The 21,297-nt window shown below is 55.2% G+C and overlaps 1 protein-coding gene across 9 annotated transcripts in view; it reads left to right on the top strand.

Annotated features, from left to right (window-relative positions):
• The first annotated feature begins 2,009 nt into the window (after positions 1 to 2,009).
• The window catches only part of SH2D3C (SH2 domain containing 3C), a 31,678-nt gene continuing 12,390 nt past the window's right edge, over positions 2,010 to 21,297 (top strand). For 2 of the 9 annotated variants that reach the window (XM_004269185.2, XM_012532874.2), the window contains exons 1-3: positions 2,010 to 2,158; positions 4,211 to 4,688; positions 15,984 to 16,023. In XM_004269185.2, coding sequence (XP_004269233.1) covers positions 2,122 to 2,158; positions 4,211 to 4,688; positions 15,984 to 16,023 — 555 coding nt within the window. In that variant the 5' untranslated portion in view covers positions 2,010 to 2,121. Of the gene's footprint in view, positions 2,159 to 4,210; positions 4,689 to 4,730; positions 6,329 to 6,700; positions 6,820 to 15,983; positions 16,024 to 17,462; positions 19,139 to 19,796; positions 20,137 to 21,297 lie in introns of those variants that run through there. The other 7 variants (XM_049710755.1, XM_049710754.1, XM_033427150.2 and 4 more) reach the window with 5 other exon arrangements.

The raw sequence follows: 21,297 nt of genomic DNA, 5'->3' as shown, positions 1-21,297 counted from the left end.
GAGGAAACTGAGACTCAGAGAGGTAAAGTCTCTTATGGAGGATCACAGAGCAAGTCGGGAGTGGGCCTGGCCAGGAAGCCAGCACTGGCTGATGCCACAGCCTCAGCAGTTAGCCCAAATCACTGTGACTGCCTCTTGGGAGAGAAGCTGGGGAACCCACCCTCCACCTCCCACAGGGAAGACCCCCAGCTACCACCAGGCCACAGGCCCCTCTCCCTTTTCTGACAACAACCCAGAGATGGGAAGGGACACTGGCCTGGGAGTTAGAACACCTGGGTGTCTGTCTGTCTAGTCTCTGCTCCTCTTTAGCCTCAGTTCCCTCATCTGTGAAATGGGACAGTACCAGGATCATCTCACAGGGCTGTGACGACCTGTAGGGGCTTCCAGCTCCATGCCTGGCTCATGCTCAGTGCTCAGTAGAGGGAGCTGGAGTTGTACCCTCCTTATCCTCCTAAGGCCATGGTCCAGAAATCCCATCCTTTCATTTGAACTTTGAACACCTGTCCCATCCAGGCCTGTTTGCTGCCTCTGTCTCACAGGCTGTGTCCCTTTTCCCTCCAGGGCCTCAGGTTCCCCCTCATCCCATCGAGAAGGTTCAGCAGACCCTTCCCCTGCCAAGGTCTATTATCCAGCTGCCAAAAGATGGTGGGAGCTATGAGTGTGGAAGTTAGGACCTCAGGCTCCACAGCTGGACAGGCAGATCCCAATTCCAGGTAACTTGACTTTGGGCGGGGGGCGGGGCTCAGTTTCCATGGCAGTAGAATGAGGACAAGAGAACAACATTTGCCTGTTAGGGCAGAAGAACTGAGCCCTGTGGCCGCACATACTAAGTGACCAGAAAATGTTAGTCGTTAGTAGTCATTATTTTTATGGAGGATGCAGGATGGGCCCCATCTGACCTTGAACTTCCCCTATCACAGCCCCAGTTGCCAGCCCTGGGGCCAGGATAATAATGTTCAATCATGCTGGAGCCTCTGGGAGTTGACTGCATACCTTGCACTTGTGCCTATTCTAGAGATTAGGTGACTGAGGCTTCAGAGGCAGAAGTAACTTGTCAGCAGCACTCAGAGCCAGGATTTGAAGCTCCTGGTCTTTCAGCTGCACCGCCCCCAGCAGCTGCTGAAAGCCTCCACAGGTGTCAGGGACAACCTGTGTAGGAGAGGTTTCGTTTCCTCATCTCTGCCCTGTCCATGTAAGCGCGCGCGCGCGCGCGCACACACACACACACACACACGCACGCACGGGGGTTGCAGGGTGGAAAAACACCAGGCTGTGGGCTAAGGGGCCTGAAAGGGCAAGTTGTAACCCAGTCTGTGCCACCAACCCGCTGTATGACCTGGGGCAATCCTTCTGCCTGTCTGTGCCTCGGTTTTCCTATCTTTGTACAATGGGGTGGTGGACTAAATTATCGCCATGTCCCTGCTAGCTTGAAAAGGAGTGTAGTGGGCACTGATTCTGTGCCAGGCTTTGCACCAAGCACTGGACTCTGTGAGGTGGGCATTGCAAATACCCCCTACTCACAGAGAGGAAACTGAGGCTCCGGGAGGTGAGTCCCCTAGTCCAGGATCACACAGTGACAAAGCGGCCAGCCAAGGCTTGAATTTGGGTCTGGGTGGTCCCAGAGCCCACAGGCCAAACCATGACACTCTCTTATCCACCGCTGCCAGTGCATCCCCCAGCACTGAGGCTTAGAATAAACCCCCCTGCCCTCAGGTCTGACTCCCTGCACCCTCCCAGCCTGCTGGCCAGACCCCCTGATAGCTGTTGGCAGGTCCCCAGAGGCCCCCAGCCCAGTGGGCTCTGTTCCCAGAGTCTGTGGTTTATTTCCCAGACCTTCCAGATCTCACGCGCTTGCGGTCTGTCCCCTGCCTCCCCGAGGCCGAGGCCAAGGAGGAGGCCCACAGGGGCCGGGACTGGGGGAGGCCCCTGCCTCCGCCCCCTGCAGAGAGGATGGGGAGGGTGGGGCTGTGGGAGTTTCACTGGTTTAAAAATACACAGAGGAAGCGAGTGAGAGGGCGCGAGAAAGGGGAAGGGGAGGTGAGGGAGGCATCTCAACGTTGATGTCCAGAGCTTCAAGTGGCCACTTGCCTTCCAGCCGGGGGCTTTGCACGACTTGCCAAGATGACGGAGGGGACCAAGAAGGCCAGCAAAAAGTTCAGTGAGTGCAGGGTGCCGTTTGCACTGTCCTTCATCCTTCTGTCTGTCCGTCCATCTCAGCCTCTCTGTATTTGCTTCTTCATCACTCTACCTCGTTTCTGTTTTTCTTTCTGTCCATCTCTGCCTCTCTCCAGAGGCCTCTGCTTCTGAGTTTCCAGTTGCCATCTCTCCATCACTGGCCCGGTATCTCTCTCTCTCCAGCTGGTTAGGCTCTCCATCTCTGTTCTTCTCTTGTCTGTCTCTGCCCGTCTCTACTTCTCTGTCTCTCCCCACCCCAACTCTCAGTCTCTCCATTCGTCTGCGTGTCCTCTGGCTCCCTTTGACCTCATGGCTGGGCCAGGGAAGACCTCCACGCAGTCCACTCCCTGCCTCTGGGCCTGGTTCACATGGGGTCTCAGGCTGGGAGTTGCTGTGGCTGGGGCGGGGGGGAGGGGTGTGTGCCATGAGAGCCTGTCCCATGTCCCCATCAGCAGTGACGCTGGGACCCAGAGCAACTCAGTGAGGGGCCACACGCACCCATCACTTCTCCCCCAGGTTGGTGATCCCTTCCTGGTGCCAGCAAACTTCAGTTTCCCCTGATTCTTCTGATCTGACAGCACAGGAGGGTGGACAGGGCAAGGATTATGACTGTATTCCACAGATGAAAAGACTGAGACGAAGACACTTGCCTGAGGTCATATGGGGCTACTGAGCAGGGCTCAATCTCAAGTTCCTGGACTCTGGGCCTCAGTTTCCCTCCCTGCCCCACTACTGTTTTCTCCAGAGCCCCAGTCCCCAGGGGACGAAACAAGCGGTGCTGAGAAAGAAGGCAGTCGTTGGCACAATTTCTGCCCCACGGCATAGCTTTCTAAGAGCAGAGCCTCAGCATCTTCTGACAGCATTTGTCAGGAGGCAGAGAATAAGACCAAGTGAGGGGGCGGGCAGGACTGGGAGGAAAGCCCCAGAACACTGACCCCAGCAATCCAGAGCCCTGGGCCCTTGTCCAGGCTCAGGCTTGCTTTGTGACCCTGGGCAAATTCCTTCCCCTCTCTGGGCCTCAGTTTTCTGTCTGGTCAGATGGGGGCATCCCATCGATATATTCCATCATGGTTGTGAGGACCTGAGGAGGCACAGGATGCCGAGGAAGTGGCAAATGCCAGGGTTTTTCCTTTTTGCTTATCTGGAGGCTGTAGTTAAGTCAGTCAGATGGTGGCGGCTTCGAGGAAGGGCAGTCTCACAGCTGGGGACGGGGAGGAGGGAACTCACATGCACCCCCGCGGAAACGAGGAGATGGTATCACCCGAGCACTGCTGCCTGAGTCCCAACACCAGGCTCAGCTGACAGGAAGGACGGAACCGCAGGGAGTGGGACCCTCAGGCTCCCGACAACCCCCTTCTCATTTCACCCTCACCTCAGGGGCACAAAGCCTCATTCAAACGCCCCCTACCCACCCCAACACACACACACACACACACACACACACACACACACACACACACATGCTTCGCCTCCCGCTGTGTGACCTCAGGCAGGTCATGTCACAGCTCTGAACCTCAATTTCCTCATCTGGAAAATGGGGAATTAAACTTGTGTCATGGAGTTGTGTTGAGAATTCAGTGAAGTAATTAATGCATGCAGCATGTTTGACAAATGCAGAGGCATTTATTGTGATCATCATCATCTTCATTACTTCTTATGGAGGTTATTCTGTGTGTCAGGTACCATGTTAAGCATGTTATTTACATGCTGAGTTCATGCTTTTCTTCAGTTCTCCCATTGCCCATAGGAGATGGGTACTATAATCTCTATTTTACTAATGTGGAGAATGAGGTTCAGAGAGGACAAGTGACTTGCCTAAGGTCACACAGCTAGTATGTGGAATTCAAGGGATTCAAGCCCAGGGCTCTGCAATTCCAGAGCTGCTATTTTATACCATAACAGTTAGAGGGGGTGTCAGTGAAACTCCTAACCCTCCTTGGACCGTCAATGAGTGGAACTGCGCAGATATTTTATTGTTATTATTATTAGTTTTGGCAATATCATTAACTTCTTTCCCTCCCCTTCCCACTGCCAGAGTTCTTCAAGTTCAAGGGCTTTGGGAGTCTCTCCAACCTTCCTCGGTCCTTCACTCTGAGACGATCTTTGGCCTCCACCAGCATCCGGCCCCATCTGGAGGCTGACACCTTTGACGCCACACAGGATGACATGGTGACAGTCCCCAAGAGCCCCCCGGCCTATGCCCGCTCCAGCGACATGTACAGCCACATGGGCACCATGCCTCGCCCCAGCATCAAGAAGGTTCGGGACCAACAGGCCACCCAGGAGGCCCAGGAGGTTGGCCCTGAGCCCCATGTGGTGCCCCGAGGGCTGCCTGACCCCTCAGGCTTAGAGGCAGCCAAGAAGGTGGTGGTGGGGACCGATGCCCCCGTGGAGGACACCCCAGCAGTGGGACCCAACCCTTCAGCAGTGGAAGTGGGCCCCATGAGAAAGCCTGAGGACCCCAGTGCAGACACAGAAGAGGAGCAAGACCCCAGGAACGTGGTCTCAGAAAGGTAGGTGCCCATCAGGGGAGGGTGAGGGCAGGACCTGCGGGAATGGTGTCTCCAGCCTCCTACCAGTAGATCCTGGAGAGGACCCCCCAACACACACATCTGAGTAGAAACAAAACAAAACACACACACACAAACATACCTACACATTAACCAAGTGCTTACTATAGACGAGTCACTGTACTTAGCCCTTCACTTGTAATTAATACTCAGGAAAAAAACAAAAACAAACAGGGAAAAAACAAACAAACCCGGGGAGAAGATACTGTTATTTCCATATGACAGAAGAGGAAACTGAGATTCAGAGAGGGAATGTCATCTGCCCCAGTCAGGTGCACATCTAGCAAATGACAAACTTAGGACTTGAACTAAGACCCGCCCCCGCCCCCCACGCCCACCCCGACTCCAAAGCCCTAGGCAGCCTCCAGCATGGGCCCTCAGCTACTGGGTGGATCCAAGCCCAATCACTGGATCCCTGCCCTGGGGCCCACACCCGAATCGGCACCTTTAATTCTGCTGGACAACATTGCTCCCCTTGATCTAGAAGACCACTTGTTAACTAACTTGGTTACAGGGTGTGTTGAGTTGATACAAAAATACAAATAGTGATGACATGACCATAGTTCTCATTTAGTCAGTACCCATTTTACTGGGTGTCAAAACAAATGTTACTCACTGAACACTCTGTAAAAGATTGTACTATTACCCACCTCCCCCGCCCCCCGCCAATCTTACAGATGGGGAAACTGAGACTCAGCCAAGGTTGCAGAGCTGGGATTTGAGCAGGAATCTGCCTGTCTCCAGTGGCTGCACACTCATCCACCACATGGTACCCACCATCTTCTAAGCCCTACAGTCATGTACTTCATGCCCGTGGGAGACCCCCTCAGCCCCCACCAAAGGAGTCCCTGGCTTTTCTTTTCTTTTTTTCCAGTTTATTTCTTTTTTTTTAATTTATTTTTTTATACAGCAGGTTCTTAGTTATCTATTTTATACATATTAGTGTATATATGTTAATCCCAATCTCCCAATTCATCCCACCACCAACCCTGCACCCCCAGTCCCTTGCTTTTCAACCCTCAGAGCCTTTGTCTAAACCATACTCGTCAGATGTACCTATTGAAATAAAGAGGGGGAAAAAATCTGAGCAAAAGTAACTCTAGGGTTGGTTCTGGAACCTCTCTTGAATGACTTTGCCCTGAGACACCAAGCACAGCTTCTGTGTGCTGGGGTAATTGGTCCTTCAGTGGGGAGCAGGACCTTGTAAAGCTGCAGAGTGAATCCGGTACAGATGCTGCCTCTTACTGACTGCATGACCTTGGACAAGTCTGTTCCCTTCCCCGAGCCTCACTCTTCTCATCTGATAAACGGGCACAACGATAGCACTTACCTTGTAGGGTTGTGGTGAGAATTCAAAGAGTAACATACTTGTAAAATCTTAGCACAGCGCCTGACACACCACAAACAACTCGGTAAATGGGAGTGCTTACGTTTATGATGAATAAAACAAATGCTTTTCCACCATCTCTGGCTGCTCCAGGCTGCCTTCTCTTGCCATCCCCTCTTAAATTCGGCCTCATTCGGGTGTGGAGCAAGGATTGTATGCAGGATAGCGGGCCTCGTAGCTCCGGGGGTGTTCTGAGGTAACCAAAGTCTGAGAAGCGCGCTAAGGGTTTGCTGAAGCGGGGCGGGGCGGGGCGGGGCGTGGTGAATGGGCGTGGGCAGGGGCGTGGCCTTCCCATGCGGCGCAGGGACTGTTGGGGAAGCTGGCCTCGGAGTGGGGCGGGGCGAGGTGGAGGGGGTGTGCTCGGGGGCGTGGCCTTCCGGCTCCGACCTGACAGATGGGGTAGAGGGCGGAGCGAGACAGCAGGCGGAGAGCGTGTCCGAGGCGGGGCGTGGCCTTCCCGGAGGGAGAAGTAGGCGGTGGAGCGCGCCCAAGGAGGGCAGAGGGGCGTGTCCGAGGCGTGGCCTACAGGCCAGGCTCCTCCCCAGGAGTCCTGCTCTATGCTCCGCAGCTCCGTATCCTGAGAAAGGCGGGAGCCGTCGAGCAGAGGAGGTCTACGGGTTGCAGGCCGCCACGACAGGGAACTATGACTGCGGTGGGCCGAAGGTGCCCCGCACTGGGACCCAGAGGGTGAGTGACCGAGCTGGGACCGAGGAGGGCCGCCGCCCGGAACGGGAGTTGTCTGAGGTGGAAATCCGTGCCCCTGGGGCAGCTGACAAACCTGGGTGTGAGTTTAGCATCAGGAACTTTTAAACTTTCTTTTGGTGTAACTCTATCCCCAGCCTCTCCCGGCACAGGTTGGGCATCTTCTGGTCACAACAGTACCAGAAGAGAGGCACTATTACGATCTCCAGTTTTCAGATGAGGAAAGAGAGGTTTACTTGCCCAGTTTGACACAACTAGTGAAAGTCAGAGCTAGGGTTTAATTCCACCTTCCTGGACCAGGCCCTCAACGACTAGGCAACCCATTCCCCTCCAGCAGGTATTGAGACACCTTGAGAATGCCAAGTCTAGGACCCAGCCTTCCTCCCCTGTGGGCAGAGATGGTCCTGGCAGTGCCTCTGGCATCAGGCCTGGCTTAGAGCTAAGAGGAAATAGGGAGACTCTCCCTTCCCCCCCTAATCATCTGGAGTGTCCAGGGGTCCTGAGGGGGATGGGGTTAGCAGATCAGATTGAGCCCTTTCCTGGTGCCTTGGGACCCAGTGTCCCACCTGCTCTCCAGGCCAAGTAGGAGTCCAGGAATTGTTGAACATTTCTTCTAGGAGCCTGTGAAGCCCAGATCTGTGCTGGAGTCAGGCGACCTGCTTTGCCTGTGTGATCTCAGGCTTGTCCTGCCCTACTCTGGGCTTCAATCTCCCCAACAGCCAAGATGGGCCTGGGATGGTCTCTGAGGATCCATCCAGCTTGGGAACAAGGGCATTTGAGAACTGCCACTGAGTAAGACTGGGAGCCTCATTCCTGAGTGTCCCAAGGGGGTCATCCCAGTGGCTGTTCAGGGAGCAGCATAAGCTGGGGAAGACGTGTCCCTCCCCTTCCCCCTGGGAAGCAGGTTGCACCTGGAGCAAAAGGAAGGAAGGGGAAGAGGTGAGGCTGCAGGAGTTTCCTGGTGCCCTGTTCCCTGCTGAGATCATGGGGGATGCAGAGGAAGGAGGGAGGAGGGGCCGATAGAAGGGGAATGAAGGGCATTTAGCTCCCAAAATGGAGAGCACCAGCCCAGTCTCCCCCCATCCCCTGGCACCCTCAGCCTTCTGCAGGGAAATAGTGGGTCCAGAGAGCCCTGACACTCTACCTTCAGTCCATGTTATAGAGGAGGAAGCAGAGTCTCAGAGAGGGAAAGGAGGTCCCCCAACACCCCACACCCACACACACACACAGGAATTGTCAGGCCAGGGTCCCACCAGAGGACAACTGGCTGGCCCTGCCTGGAACACTCAGTGGGTGCCATCTACCACATTTTAGCAGCGAGGAGACTGAGGTTCAGAGAGAGAAAGGGACTTTCCTGGGGTCACAGAGAGATTAAGTGTCAGAGCCTAGATTCGATTCCGTCTTGACCAACTCCCAAGCCCAAGCACTTAACCCCTAGGCCACATTTCACCTCCTGCAAGTAAAAATCTCAGAGCTGTCTCTACCATTACTTCAAATGACTTCCCATACCCCCCTGAAAAGGCGGTAATAGGAGCCCATTTTACAGATGAAGACATCGAGGTTTTGTGAGGTTAACAACTTGCTTGAGATGACATAGTTGAGTTGGAATTTCATTCATTTTAATAGTTACTGAGATGCAACTATTCCTAGACATTCTTCTAGGTTCTAGGGAGACAGCAGTGAGCACAGCAGACAAAACCCTGCTCTCAAGGAGCCCCCATTCCAGTGTGGGGGAGACAGATGATAAACAAGATAATGAGTTACCCGGGCAGCCAGAAGAGAAAAGCACTACGGAGAAGGATTCAAATCAAGTAGGGGAACTGGTCTTGGAGGGTGGTGGCTGGTGGTGGCAATTTAGGAAGGTTAGCCAGGAAAAAAGTCTCAGTGAGAAACTGATGTTTGAGCAAAGGAGATGAGGGAACAGACCCTCTTTTTTTTTTTAGTTGAAATATAGTTGATATGGAATATTATATTAGTTTCCGGTGTACTGGGAACAAACCATCTTGATATCTGGGGAAGGGTATACTAGGCCGAAGGAATAGCAAGTACGAAGGCCCTGAGGTGGGAGCATCCTTGGCACGTTTGAGGAGCAGCAGAGAGCAAGATGGGGGCTGGGGAGAGGAGTGGTGGAAATGAGGCCAGAAAGGAAATGGGTTCAGATAAGTGAGGCCTGGAAGGCCCGGCAAGGACCTGGCTTTGACTCTGAGTGAGTTGCAGCCGTTGCTGGCCTCAAGCAGAGGAAGGCCCCACTCTGACTTATGTTTTACGAGGACTTCTCCTTTAAGGAGGATTTGACCGCAGTCCTACTCATTCTAAAGTGTCTCACCTGAACACCCTTTCCTGCCTCCCAGAGACCCAGACCCCTCCACTCCACTTCCAGGGCTGTTCAGAAGAAAACTGAGACGTGGAGAAGGAAGCACCCCGGCCGGGGGCACCCTGTGTTGCCCGTGCCCCAGCCCTGGTGCCAGGCATTGAGAACAGGCCAAGACCCCCGTCCCCACCCCACCCCCATTTCCTTTCGGAATGTTGATTCCTGTCCAAGAATTCCCAACACTCCCCAGAGTCCCACGACCCTCTCGGCCCTGCAAAGTGACGTCAGCTGCTGGGCATCTGGTAGTGATTACCCACGGGGGGGAGGGGGCTGTGGTGGGCTCAGCCCATTCAGCCTCCTCAGACTCTGGGCGGCTGGTCCTTGTCTTCCAAAGGGGCCCAGCTGCTCCTGGCTCTCATTTCCTGTGGAGACTTTCTCATAGCCCTTGAGACCCCCAGACGCCTGAGGCTGTGGGAACTGCGCTGGCTCAGGAAGGATGGACGGTCCCCCCACCAACCCCAGCTGGAGCCACATCCCCTCAAACCCTTAGCGGACTCTGTTTACAGAATGCTGGACGTATATGGTGTGAGAGCTGGGGAAGAAAGGGGTCGGCGACATCAGCGGCTCAGAGGCCCACTGCTGACTGTCCTTAACATTGAGAAACCCCCTTCCCCTCTCTGACCCTCAGTTTCCCCATCTGCAAATTGGGGACAATAACAGCACCTGCTTCACACGGTCATCGTGAGGACTAGACAAAGTAGAGCATTTATCCTGGACCGGGCCCGAGGAAGTACCGGCACACAGGATGCTCAGGCGATCGCCACACCCATTTGTAGAAGAGGAAACTGAGGCCCAACAAGGGGGATTCGCCCAGGGTCACACAGCCTCCTCCCTCCCAGCCGAGGGCCCTCTTCAGAGCCCCTGAGGGTCTTTCCCCTGTCCATGCCCACTTCGTTTCCTCTTCCTCATGTTGGTTCTGGGTTCCTGGTCTGGTCGGAATATTCTTTTTCTTCACTTTCCCCTCCCCAGTGTCCCGCATCTCCATCCAGGAGCAGTCCCCATCATCTGGGGGAGCCTGCCTCGGGCAAGGAATAAAGCAGAGCCGAGCCAGGTCTCGTCTGAGCAGCTCTGTGCCCTGCTATAAAGCGGGGCTTCTGCACAGGCATCCAGTCGTCTTCCGCATTTGCTCGTCTCCAGCAGCTGTTAAGTCTCAGCAGCTCTTGGGACTCAGACTCCTCAGCTCTGCCCTGGGATGAGCGACCCCCGATCTGTCCTCTTCTCACAGAGCTGGGACCCTTCCTGAGCTCTGCTGGGGAGCTCACCCCTGTCAAGAAGACTGAGGGCGCAGAATGGCGGAGAGGAGGAAGGACGTCTCCAGGACGGTGGTGGCCCATCGTACAGGAGAGGGGGCAGGGCAGAGGCTAAAGCCAAGGGCCTTCCTGGCAGGGAATCCCAAAGGCCTCTTGGCTGGGTGTCCCCAGAGAGATGGGGCTTTCCACCCCAGCTCTCCCTTCTCAGGGTCTTTAAGGACTAAGGAGCATAGAGCAGGGTTGCTTCTCTGCCCCGGGTGAGTCAAAGTCGGAGTGAAGGAGGGAGGGTATCTTCAACCCCCCAGGAGGAGCAGGATGGGAGATTTCATTTGGGGGGTGGTGGTGCTGGGGCAACGAGAGGAACCACAGGGGCTAAGGAACCTTCCACCTTTCCTTCTCATAGGATCCTTGCAGCCCCTCTGGGAAGACAGTTAAAATATGCCCATTTCACAGATGAGGAAGTTGAAGCTCAGAGAGGGGAGGGCAGGGAGAAAGCTGGGAAGCATGAGGCAGACGTTGGGGAAATCTCCACTCAAGACCATATGACCACACCCCAGGGAGCAAAGTGGGGGACAGACAGAGGGCAGCGAGGCTGCAGGGCTCTGCAGGGCAAGGCTGCCTGTGGTGAGGGAGGGCCAAGGTGGAACAGGATGGCAGCCTCTCCTCCAGGGTCCCTGGGGGAGCCTCGCCCTTCCCTCCTGGCCAGGATGGAGACCCTGAAAGTAAAGCTCAGACCGAAACCTGCACTGGGGAAATAAAGGATAATGGACTCTAATGACTGATCATTAATTCAATTAATTAAGCTAATGTATGCAATAAGTGGTACCAGTTATAAGAACAAATCAGCTAATACAGGCAATTAAAGGGGTTGGTTATTTAAATAATTAATGCAGCTGATTAGTGGAACTTATTTAGCTCAGTTGTCACTATTATTTATTAATTGATTTCACCACTAATATTAGAGAGGAAGCGCCTTTTAAATCCATAAAATAAGAAATTAATTAATTAATTAATTAATGGAGCTGAGTTTTTTTTAAAATACAGTATTTCAGTTTTATTTTATTATTTTTATTTTTAAATATTTATTTATTTATTTTTGGCTGCGTTGGGTCTTCGTTGCTGTATGCGGGCTTTCTCTAGTTGCTGTGAGCAGGGGGTACTCTTCGTTGCGCAGGCTTCTCATTGCAGTGGCTTCTCTTGTTGCGGAGTGTGGGCTCTAGGCACACGGGCTTTAGTAGTTGTGGCTCGCGGGCTCAGTAGTTGTGGCACGTAGGCTGTAGAGTGCAGGCTCAGTAGTTGTGGTGCACGGGCGTAGTTGCTCTGCGGCATGTGGGATCTTCCCAGACCAAGGCTCGAACCCGTGTCCCCTGCACTGGCAGGCGGGTTCTTAACCACTGGGCCACCAGGGAAGCCCGGAGCTGAGTTTTTTAAAATGGAAGCTTTGATTCCTGGATTTGATCATTACAAAGGGAGAGAGAACATTCTAGAAGTCTCCAAGCAAACTGAGATCTGCAGGCTGAGTAGGGATTACTCTGACTCTAAGGGAGAGAATTCCTCTAGGCAGAAGGAATATCACGTGCAAAGGTCCTGAGGCTGGAGCGGGTAGAGCTCTTTGGAGGAAGTGTGAAGCCTGAGTGCATGGAGGACCCTAAGGAAGAGAGGAGGGGTGGCTGGCAGGGGCTGGGTCACAGCGGGCCGACCCATGAGAACTAGAGTTTGTCCTCAGGATTGCAGGGGCTGCTGTGACATTTATTCATTCATAAACATCTTTACAGGGGCTTCCCTGGTGGTCCAGTGTTTAACACATCGTGCTTCCACTGCAGGGGACACGGGTTCGATCCCTGGTCAGGGAACTAAGATCCCACATGCCACGCAGTGTGACCAAAAAATACAAAACAGAGCAAAACATCTTTATAGGGTGCCTGGCACCATTCTAGGCAGAACCCAACCCCTGCCCTTGTGGAGCTGATGTTCTGGTGAGAGGAGATAGTGCATGGCAAGTCAGATGAAGCGCTACGGAGAGGGACGAAGCAGGGCGGGGAGGTGGCGAGCATTGAGAGGCCACACTTCACTTCCAGATGGGCGGCCAGGGAAGGCCTCACTGAGAAGGGACATTTTGGTAAAAACCTGAAGGAGGGAAAGGCGGGAGCTTAGTGGATATCTGGAGGGAAAGTATTCTCGCAGAGGGAACAGAAAGTGCAAAGGCCCTGAGGTGGGAACAAAAGGCAGCAAGAAGCCCAGCCTGGCTGGGGCAGCGTGAGTGAGAGGAGTGTGGTCAGAGCCAGTGTGTGAAGGCTGTTATGAGGACTTCAGCTTTTTAAAAATATATATATATATTTATTTATTTTTCGCTGCATTGGGTCTTTGTTGCTGCACGTGGGCTTTCTCTAGTCGCAGCCAGTGGAGGCTACTCTTTGTTGCGGTGCGCGGGCTTCTTATTGCGGTGGCTTCTCTTATTGTGGAACACGGACTCTAGGTGCACGGGCTTCAGTAGTTGTGGCGCACGGGCTCAGTAGTTGTGCCTCACGGGCTCAGTAGTTGTGGCTCATGGCTCTAGAGCGCAGGTTCAGTAGCTGTGGCGCACAGGCTTAGTTGCTCCGCGGCATGTGGGATCTTCCCGGACCAGGGCTCGAACCTGTGTCCCCTGCACTGGCAGGCGGATTCTTAACCACTGTGCCACCAGGGAGGTCCCCAGGACTTCAGCTCTTACTCTGAGTGAAACTGGGGCTCACTCCAGTGGGCTGGAGCACAGGAAAGTCGTAAGCTGACTCATTTTAACAGGATTGCTCTGGCTGCTGGGGGGAGAACAAGTCAGAGGGACACAGATGCAAGCTGGGAGGCAGTGAGGAGGTGGTGGCCATAGTCTGGGCAAATGATGTCAGTGGGTGGTGAGCCAACATGGTCACCTTATGTCTTAGGAATCCTGGAGTGTTATAGTGGGGCAGGGAGAGGTGATGGGTGCTGGTGGTGGCTCCAGGCCCTCAGCTTCCCGGGCCTGGGCCTCTGCCTGAGCACCCCCACTGGCTCTGGCCACCTCAGCCCACCTGCTCCCTGGGGCAGGCGCCCCCTCCCCAAGGCTCTGCTCCTGCCCAGAGCATGAGGGGAAGTGGACAGGAAGCAGGAGGAAGTGCTAGGCGATCCCAGTGTCCTGGCCAATCTGTTCCCAGCAGTGGGAGGATTTCCGGGCCTAAATGGCCGGAAACACTGGGATGGGACACCTCACCCAGGAAGAGCAGGGTGGTGAGAGGGGGAGGGGTCTGTACTCCACCCCACTCCCAACTCGGCTGGACAGAGAGAACCCAAATACCTTTGGGAGCCTGCTGGGGCCAGGCTGCAGCTTGAGGGACTATGGTTAGAGGTCAGCAAGGACTTTGCAGGAAGGAAGGCTAGCACCAGGGACTCTGGAATGTCAGAACAGGGAGGACTGTCAGACAGCATCTCAATGAGGAGCCCCTGGCCTCAGGAGCTGGGGGAAACCCTGCACGGAATTCTGCCCTGGAAACATATACTTCACCCACAGTTTTTGTTTTGTCTTGTTTTTAGCTCAGCTGTTTTTGTTTTAAATTTATTTTATTAGATTTATCACATTTAAATTTAAATTTGGTGCTTCTGTATTTGAGGAAGCAGTTCCCTGATGTTTGACTTTCCTCCCTATTTTGCAGATGGCAATACTAAGGCCTGTGCCAGCCAGAGAACCAGGGCCCAGCCTGACAGAATTAATAATAACAATAGTGATGAATACTGGTTGAGGGTTTACTGTTCATACATTCCTTAAGCAATAAAGAGTTCTTGAGCTCCTACCACGTGCCAGGCACCATGGTGGGGGCTCACCTGTGAGCTATATAAAGTTAGTGCCCCAGGGGAGGCGTCAGGTAACTGAGTCAACAAATAAATGTAAAGTGATTGTTTCAGGCAGAGATTGAGGAAAAGAAAGCAGGGTTGAGGACAGAGAGTGAGGGACAAGGGACTATTCTTGGCAGGGTGGTCAGGGAAGGCTTCTCTGGGTTGGGGACATTAAGCAGAGCTCTAAATAAAGTAGGGGGAGGGGCAAGCTGTGTGATGATGTGGGGTGGGGCGGAGAGCATTCCAGGCAAGGGAACAGCAAGTGCAAAGGCCCTGTGGCAAGAACGAGCTTGGCAAGGAGGCCAATGTGGCCGGGGCAGAATGAGGGAGGGAGACATATTTTGGGGGTGGGAATTGATGAGGCGGGCAGTCAGATACCACCAGGGCCACACAGGGCATTGTAGGTTGGGGAACACGTGAGCCTGTTTACATTTGTTTTTCTGGCATGAAAATGGCACCCTCTTTACTCTCACAAGGGAAGAAAAGTCTTGGTTTAGTTGATAAATTACATGGCCAGCCATTTGCAGACCATGGAGTGGGATTTAGATTTTGTTCTTTGAGAGATGGGAGGCTTGGGGGTGTTTTGTGCACCGAGATCTGCTTAGCTTTTCACTTGAGAGCCGCCTGGGTGGCAGAGGGCTGTGAGGGCAGACACAGCGAGAAGGCTGCTGTGTGCTCCACAGAGGACACAGAGGGCGTCCCAGATGGGGCAGGGTTGACACATGGAGAGAAGTGCTCAGGATCTATTTTGGAAGTAGAGCCACAGGATTTCCTGATGAATTGGGCATGGAGTGTGAGTGAGAGAGGAGGTGCAGAGGACTGCAGGGTTTTGGGCCAAACAAAGCAACAAGAAGGATGAAGCTGACATCAACTGAGATGGGAATCGGATGTGGGGAGCAGGGGCGTGGGGTGGGGGAGATCGGCAGTCCTGCTCTGGATACGAAAGTCAAAATGACTTCAAACATCTGAGAGGAGATGCTAAGGAGGCAGTTGGGTTTCTGAGTCTGGTGTTGAAGGGGCAGGTCCAGGCTGCATCGGAGAAGGGAGGGCCTTTAAGGCTGAGGACTGGGGGAAGTGGCTCACGGAAGCCCTCACGAGGAAGGGTGATATCTATTTGGCACCTGGGAAAAACAGCCACCCCCAGCCTCTGGCCTCTCCAGGCCCCATCCTGACCACCTCTTGGGGAGGGGATCAATTCCGCAGCCAAATGTCACCAGCAATGGCACCATGATGTGCCACTGGGTGGGTCACTCTGCACTAGGGAATGAGGGTAGGGCGGGAGGAAAGGAGGCTGAGGCCCAGCCTGGGGCCACCAACTGTGGAGTCAGGGAGGAGGTGGGGAGTGAACACCAGGGGAGTGCAGCGTCCTGAAGCTGGTCGAAGATAGCAATTCAGGGAGCAGGCCCCGTGTTAAGCATATAACATTCATCAGCTCCCAGAGTCCTCGAGAAAACCCGAGGAAGCAGAGGCTATCATTACCCTGATTTACAGACAGGAAACAGGCTCAGAGAGGTGAAGGTACTTGCCCAGGGTCGCACAGCTGGAGAGTGGAGGAGTAGCCCAGCCAGCAGATTCCGGCAAATGCTATCAGCTGCAGTGCCCCCTCCTGCCTGCAGGTGGGCAGAGGCTGGCAGCTGGGGAGCCAGGCAGGGCTGGGAACACTCACTTTTCTTCTCTCCTTCCAGGGCCACTGGAGAGCCGGAGGCTGGCGGGGACTATGTGAAGGTAAGAGGGGCCGGAAGGGGACACTGGAGGGCCCAGAGTCTGTTCCAGGAAGGGCAGAGTCCTTTTCTGGCCTGGTTAGGAGCCAGATCTCACCGACTGTTCCCAGGAGGAGAAGGTCTAGGAGTCAGGGCAGCGTGTGGGGTCTGCTTTCAATCCCAGCATCCTCTTCCCATGCCTTCCATCATTCTTTCCTGGCCCCAAACTCAGGACTTCCCAATGTTTGTTACTACCAGACTCCATCCAGCTGCCAGCTGGACAGGGCCCCGAGGGTGGCTCCTTGCGAAGACCGGCTCTAATCCCACTTGGTCTCTGAGCGTGTGGTGCTGGTGCCGGGAGGTGGCAGCAGGAAAGGATGACTCAGTTCCTCATCACAGATAATGGGCACAGTCACATCGATCATGAGCTTAATTTGTCCTGGGCACTGGGAATGTTGAAAATGCAGTTTTGAAATAATAACGATAACAATAACACGACATAACATTTCGAGTGCCTATTGTGTGCAGAGCCCTGTGCAGGCTGCTAGCACTGGGAGTCACTTATGAGCTCTTCACATAAATGAGGTCTTTGACTTCTTCCCTCATCACTGGGCAGTGAGGGCTTTCTTGTGCCCATTTACAGATGGGAAATTTGAGGCCCAGAGAAGTGCAGTGACTTGCCCACAACCACACAGCTACTGCAGGGCAGAGCTGGGATTGCTGTCCAAGTTTATTTGATGCCAAGACCATGGACAGAGCCCTTGGCCTTCCACACCCCGGAGCACCCACCCTGAGCCAGGTCCCCTGCCGAGCATGGAGCACACAGCAGAGGGCAAGGAGCGCCAGGCCCTGTGTTCCAAGGGCTCCTGGCCCATGTGGGGATCAGGGCAGAACCACACAATGGTTTGGGCTTGTGTTTTGTAATTTAGCAGACCCAAATTTTAGTCCCAGATCTGCCACTTATTTGCCACATGACTTTGGGTGTGTCACCTCTCTGAGCCTCAGTGTTCACCTGTATGAAATGGGGTAACAGTGGTGCTTCCAAACCAGGGTTGCTATGGGCTCAATGAGTCCATGCCCATGAAGGGGAGATCTGGGCCTGGAACAGAGCAGGCCAGGCTGGTTCCTGACCCCAGGGCATTCCATCACCCAAGATGCTGCCTGTAAAGCTCCGTGTAAGTGACTAGTAATGAGCTCTGTGGGAAGTGCTCACACTGCTGTCTCCCACCATCCCCAGAAGGCTCAGATAAGAAGCCATTGGAGCTCCAGAGGTAGGGGACGATTTTCAGCTCAGGAGCTGGGGATGGGGAGATCAAGGAAGGCTTTCTGGAGGAGGAGGCATTGAAGCCAAGCCATTGCAGTTGACCAGGAATATTCACCAACATCCTCTCTCCAAACAGAAAGCTGGAAAGGAGATAAAGATAAGCAGAGATGGGTGGTAGAGTGATCCAGGCAGAGGTAAGAGTGTGGGCGCGGTCAGAAAGCAAGCTTGAGTGAGCCCAGGAAATGCAGCCCAGGGCTGTAGCAAGTTGAGCAGGAGCTGCTCCCAGGATTTGGGCCCTGGCTCCTCATCCCGAGCCCTGACACCACAGGGGGGACAGAGGCCTCAGGTAGAACCAGCACCAAAGCCAGTGGTGGACCACACAGGGGCATATTTCAGCACCCCATAAATCCCAGCTGCCTGGAAAGGTAATGAGATCCCCATCACTGATGGTAGTGAGATCCCTGTGAGGATTAGCTTTGTATTTTTCCCTTAGTTTACTGGGCTGAAAAATGTAATTTAAAAATGCTATAAAAGAAATAATACCTGCTCAGTGGAGCTGATTAAAGAATCCCTTGAAGTATGAACTCAAAGCAATGTTAGTTGTGGCTTCAAGCCTCAGAAGAGGGTGGAATCAATAGTCGGTTACCAAAAGTCCATTCCTGACCTTACGTACTCAGCTTCCAGAGCTCCAGGGTTTCTCAGATCGTGATGTGAGTACTTTGATTCTAAGGCAAGGATTCTAAAGTTCCAAGACCGTAAAACTCCAAGCTCCATGCTCAGAGCTTCAGATGTATTTACAGAAAATAATCAAATATCTGAGACCCAGAGAGGTGGACTCACCTGCCTAAGGTCACACAGCCTGTCAAAAGGATTTGAACTCCAGGCCAGACTGATGCAGAGTCAGTGATGACTCCCTTTGTGCGGAAGAGCCTATGATTCTAGGACCAAAAGTCCAGATTCTAAGACACTAAGGTTGAAAACAATAACAAGCATTTACTGAGCACTTGTTTTATGTCTGGCAACTTACATGCATCAGCTCAGCCAATGCTGACAAGAGTTCTGTGAGGTCAGCACAGGTATGTTTTCCAGATGAGTAAATCTGGGCTCCAGGAGAAGGGACTTGGTTGGGTGGAGGTGGGGCACCGCTAGTTGAACCCAGATTGATTCCCAAACCATTGAGCCTTACTGAGTCTCTGCCCTCCCCACCCCCCCAAGTCTGTCAGTGGAATATCCCGCAATTCCCAGCAGAGTCCCTGATTCCAAATCAGAGATGAGAAATCCTGGGCTCTGGGAGATTTCCTGAGGCCACAAAGGATTTGGTCAAACATATACAGGGATTTTTCCAGCTTTAGATATGATTTAGTTCAAAGTCTCTGCCCGCTCCGGGTCAGTGAGGGGTGAGACGAGTGGGGGCGGCAGGACACCCCCCCTCCCTTGCCGACCCAGGGGTCCCCACCCCATCCTTCTGCCCCCCGTGAAGCCCCCCTTGGCAGGTCCCCCGTTCAGCATCCCCAGACTACAGGCTGCCGGGGCGCGCGGGGCTGGAGCTCTGGGGGCTAGGGGCGGGGAGCCGGGGGCGGGCGGAGGGAGGAACAATGGCCCCCTCCCCTCCCGGGGCCGGCAGGAGGGTGGGGTCTCCCCGCCCCGCCTCCCCGCTCCTCCCCCGACAAGGCGATGAGGTAATCGCGCCGCCGAGAGGCAAGCGCAGCCGGTGCCCAGCCCGGTCGGTCCCGCGCCCCTGACCCGCCGGCAGCCGTCCCCCGCACAGTCCCGGCCCTGGCCGCCCGGCCCCACCATGACCGAGCGGTGCAGCCTGTGGAGCGCCCTGTCGGCCGCCGCCTGCTGCTTCTACCGCGGCTCCTTCGTGCAGGTGCAGGTGAGGGGGCGGCTCGGCCCCCGCCAGGCGCTCCGGGCTGGGACCCCTGGCCGCTCGCCCCCGGAACCGGGGAGCCGCAGCCCGTGACGCCGCGCAGGGTCCGGCCAGGCAGGGGCTGCGGGCTGCAGGCTGAGGGCTGCGGGAGGGGGCGGGGTCGCCCCAACCTCACCTCTGGGCGCCCAGACGCTCCGCAGGGTGAGGGTCCAGCTGCCACTCCCGAGACTCGGGGCTGCGGAGGCTACCGTTCCGGTCCTGCCTCCTCTGCAGGATGGAGCTGAGCTGGGGCGTTGGGTACCTGGAGATGAGGTCCCCGGCGTCCTGCCGGTCCTCCAGCGAGCACTCCGGCCCCTGCGGCTGACCCGGGCAGCCTGACTCCCCATTGTACCGGGGGCGCTGGGCCGGGGTCCAAAGGCTGAGTGAGGGGTGGGAAGCTGAGGGGATGCTGCGGGTGCCGAGGCTGGGGCCAGAGCGCCTGCAACCCTCCTGCCCTCTAGGTGGGCTTGGACGTGCTCCGGGCGCGGGTCTCCTAGCCTAGCTGGCCGGTCAGTGCGGGACGGCGCCGTGGCGGTGAAAGGGTTAAACGGAAGGGGGTGGAGGGGAGGACCCGGACCCCGCCTCTCTGCGGAGCATCATCTGCGGATGGCTTTGCTTAGGGTTGCGAGACTTAAGGGAGCTAGAGGGGACTTGCTGGGCACCGGCTGGTGAGAAGGGGTTAAGACCCTGACTCGGGGTCTCCGCGCTTTTGCTTCCCGAGCCCCCTGGGGGACGCGGGGCGCATCACCTCTGCGCTCCCCCAGGCTCACACACGCTCCGAGCCCGCCTGAATGACTGCCCCGCCGGCGGCTGAGCGCAGCATCCCCGCACCCGCCAATCAGGAGCTCGCAGGCCGGGAGGCGGTGAGATCATCTCTGGCCAATAGCAGTGCAGCGGGAGCAGGGATGCTGCATTCGCGCCCCAGCACCCACCCTCCTTGGGAGCTAGGGACCCCCGGGTCGAAGGTGAGGAATCACAGAGACCCTAGGGTTCCCTAACCTCAGGTGTGTGGGAGGACCAAGTTTGTCCCTCCAGGTTCTCCCTGACCATTGATTATGGTTGGAAAAGTGGAGCCCGGTCTCCCACCCACCATTTACAGATGAAGCTACCCAGGCCCAGAAAGGGAAACTGATTGGCTCAAGGTCATACAGTGGCAGGCAGAGTCTCGAGGCCAGGTTCTTTACCACACAGCCCCTCCCCTTCTTTGCCCCCTGTCCCCCTTGCTCCAGCTGTGGAACTGGGGCAACTTCTCAATTGCATGCTCTTTGTCAAGGAGGAGTCTCCCCTGTGACTTCCACTGTTCCCTCTCCAGGGTGTGGTGTGGTATAGGGGAGGGGCCAGGACCCTGAAGAATAGGGAACCCCATGGAGGAGTGTAGGTATCTGAGTTAGCTAATCTCAGTTCACCCCGGACCTCCCTGCCTTTCTGGGGTATTGGTTTCTACCCTGGGCGGAGGATGTACAGAATCCCCATCCTCAGGCCTTGCCTTTTCTGGAGCACTCATCTCCATCATCCACTGCCACCATCGGTCGCCAGAGCCCTACAGGTACCTCGAAGCCCAAATTTGTATGGGCCCATCCCCAAGCTGCTCCTGCCCCAGCCTTGCCCACCTTGGAGAGTGTCTCATTGTCCTCCCAGGCTCTCTACCTGGAATCCTCTCTGACTCCTCCGCCCTCTTCCCCACACCTGATCAATGGTTGTGTAAACACCCTTCCCCCAATTCCCATCCCCATACCCCACCCTCCCCTGCCATTGCCTGGAAAACACTAGGCCATCTCCACGCAGTGGATGGAACCTGCCCCAACACTTTAGAAACCTTCTGCAGCTCTGCTGTGGCCTCTGGGTAAACCCCAGCTCCCCAAGGCAGCCTCACAGCCCTGCCGCGCCTGCCCCTGCCACCCCCAGCCCTTTCGAAGCTTCTCCTCCCGCCCCCAGGGCCTGGGCTCTGCCTACAGGGCCCTGACTCTGCCACTGTCTTCCCAGAGCTCTTTCCTGCCCACCTGCCTGTCCCCACCCTGATGCTTTTGCTTGGCTCCATCCGGCCTCAGTGGGGACGGCACTTCTTCAGGGACTCCCTGACCAGATGAGGAGGGACATGCTCATCTGCTCCTGGAGCTCCCTATGCG

Source organism: Orcinus orca, chromosome 6 (assembly GCF_937001465.1).
Source record: "Orcinus orca chromosome 6, mOrcOrc1.1, whole genome shotgun sequence".
NCBI classification, from domain to species: domain Eukaryota; kingdom Metazoa; phylum Chordata; class Mammalia; order Artiodactyla; family Delphinidae; genus Orcinus; species Orcinus orca.
Note: the sequence above shows the minus strand (reverse complement) of the source record. Positions and strands in the feature narration are given on the sequence as shown.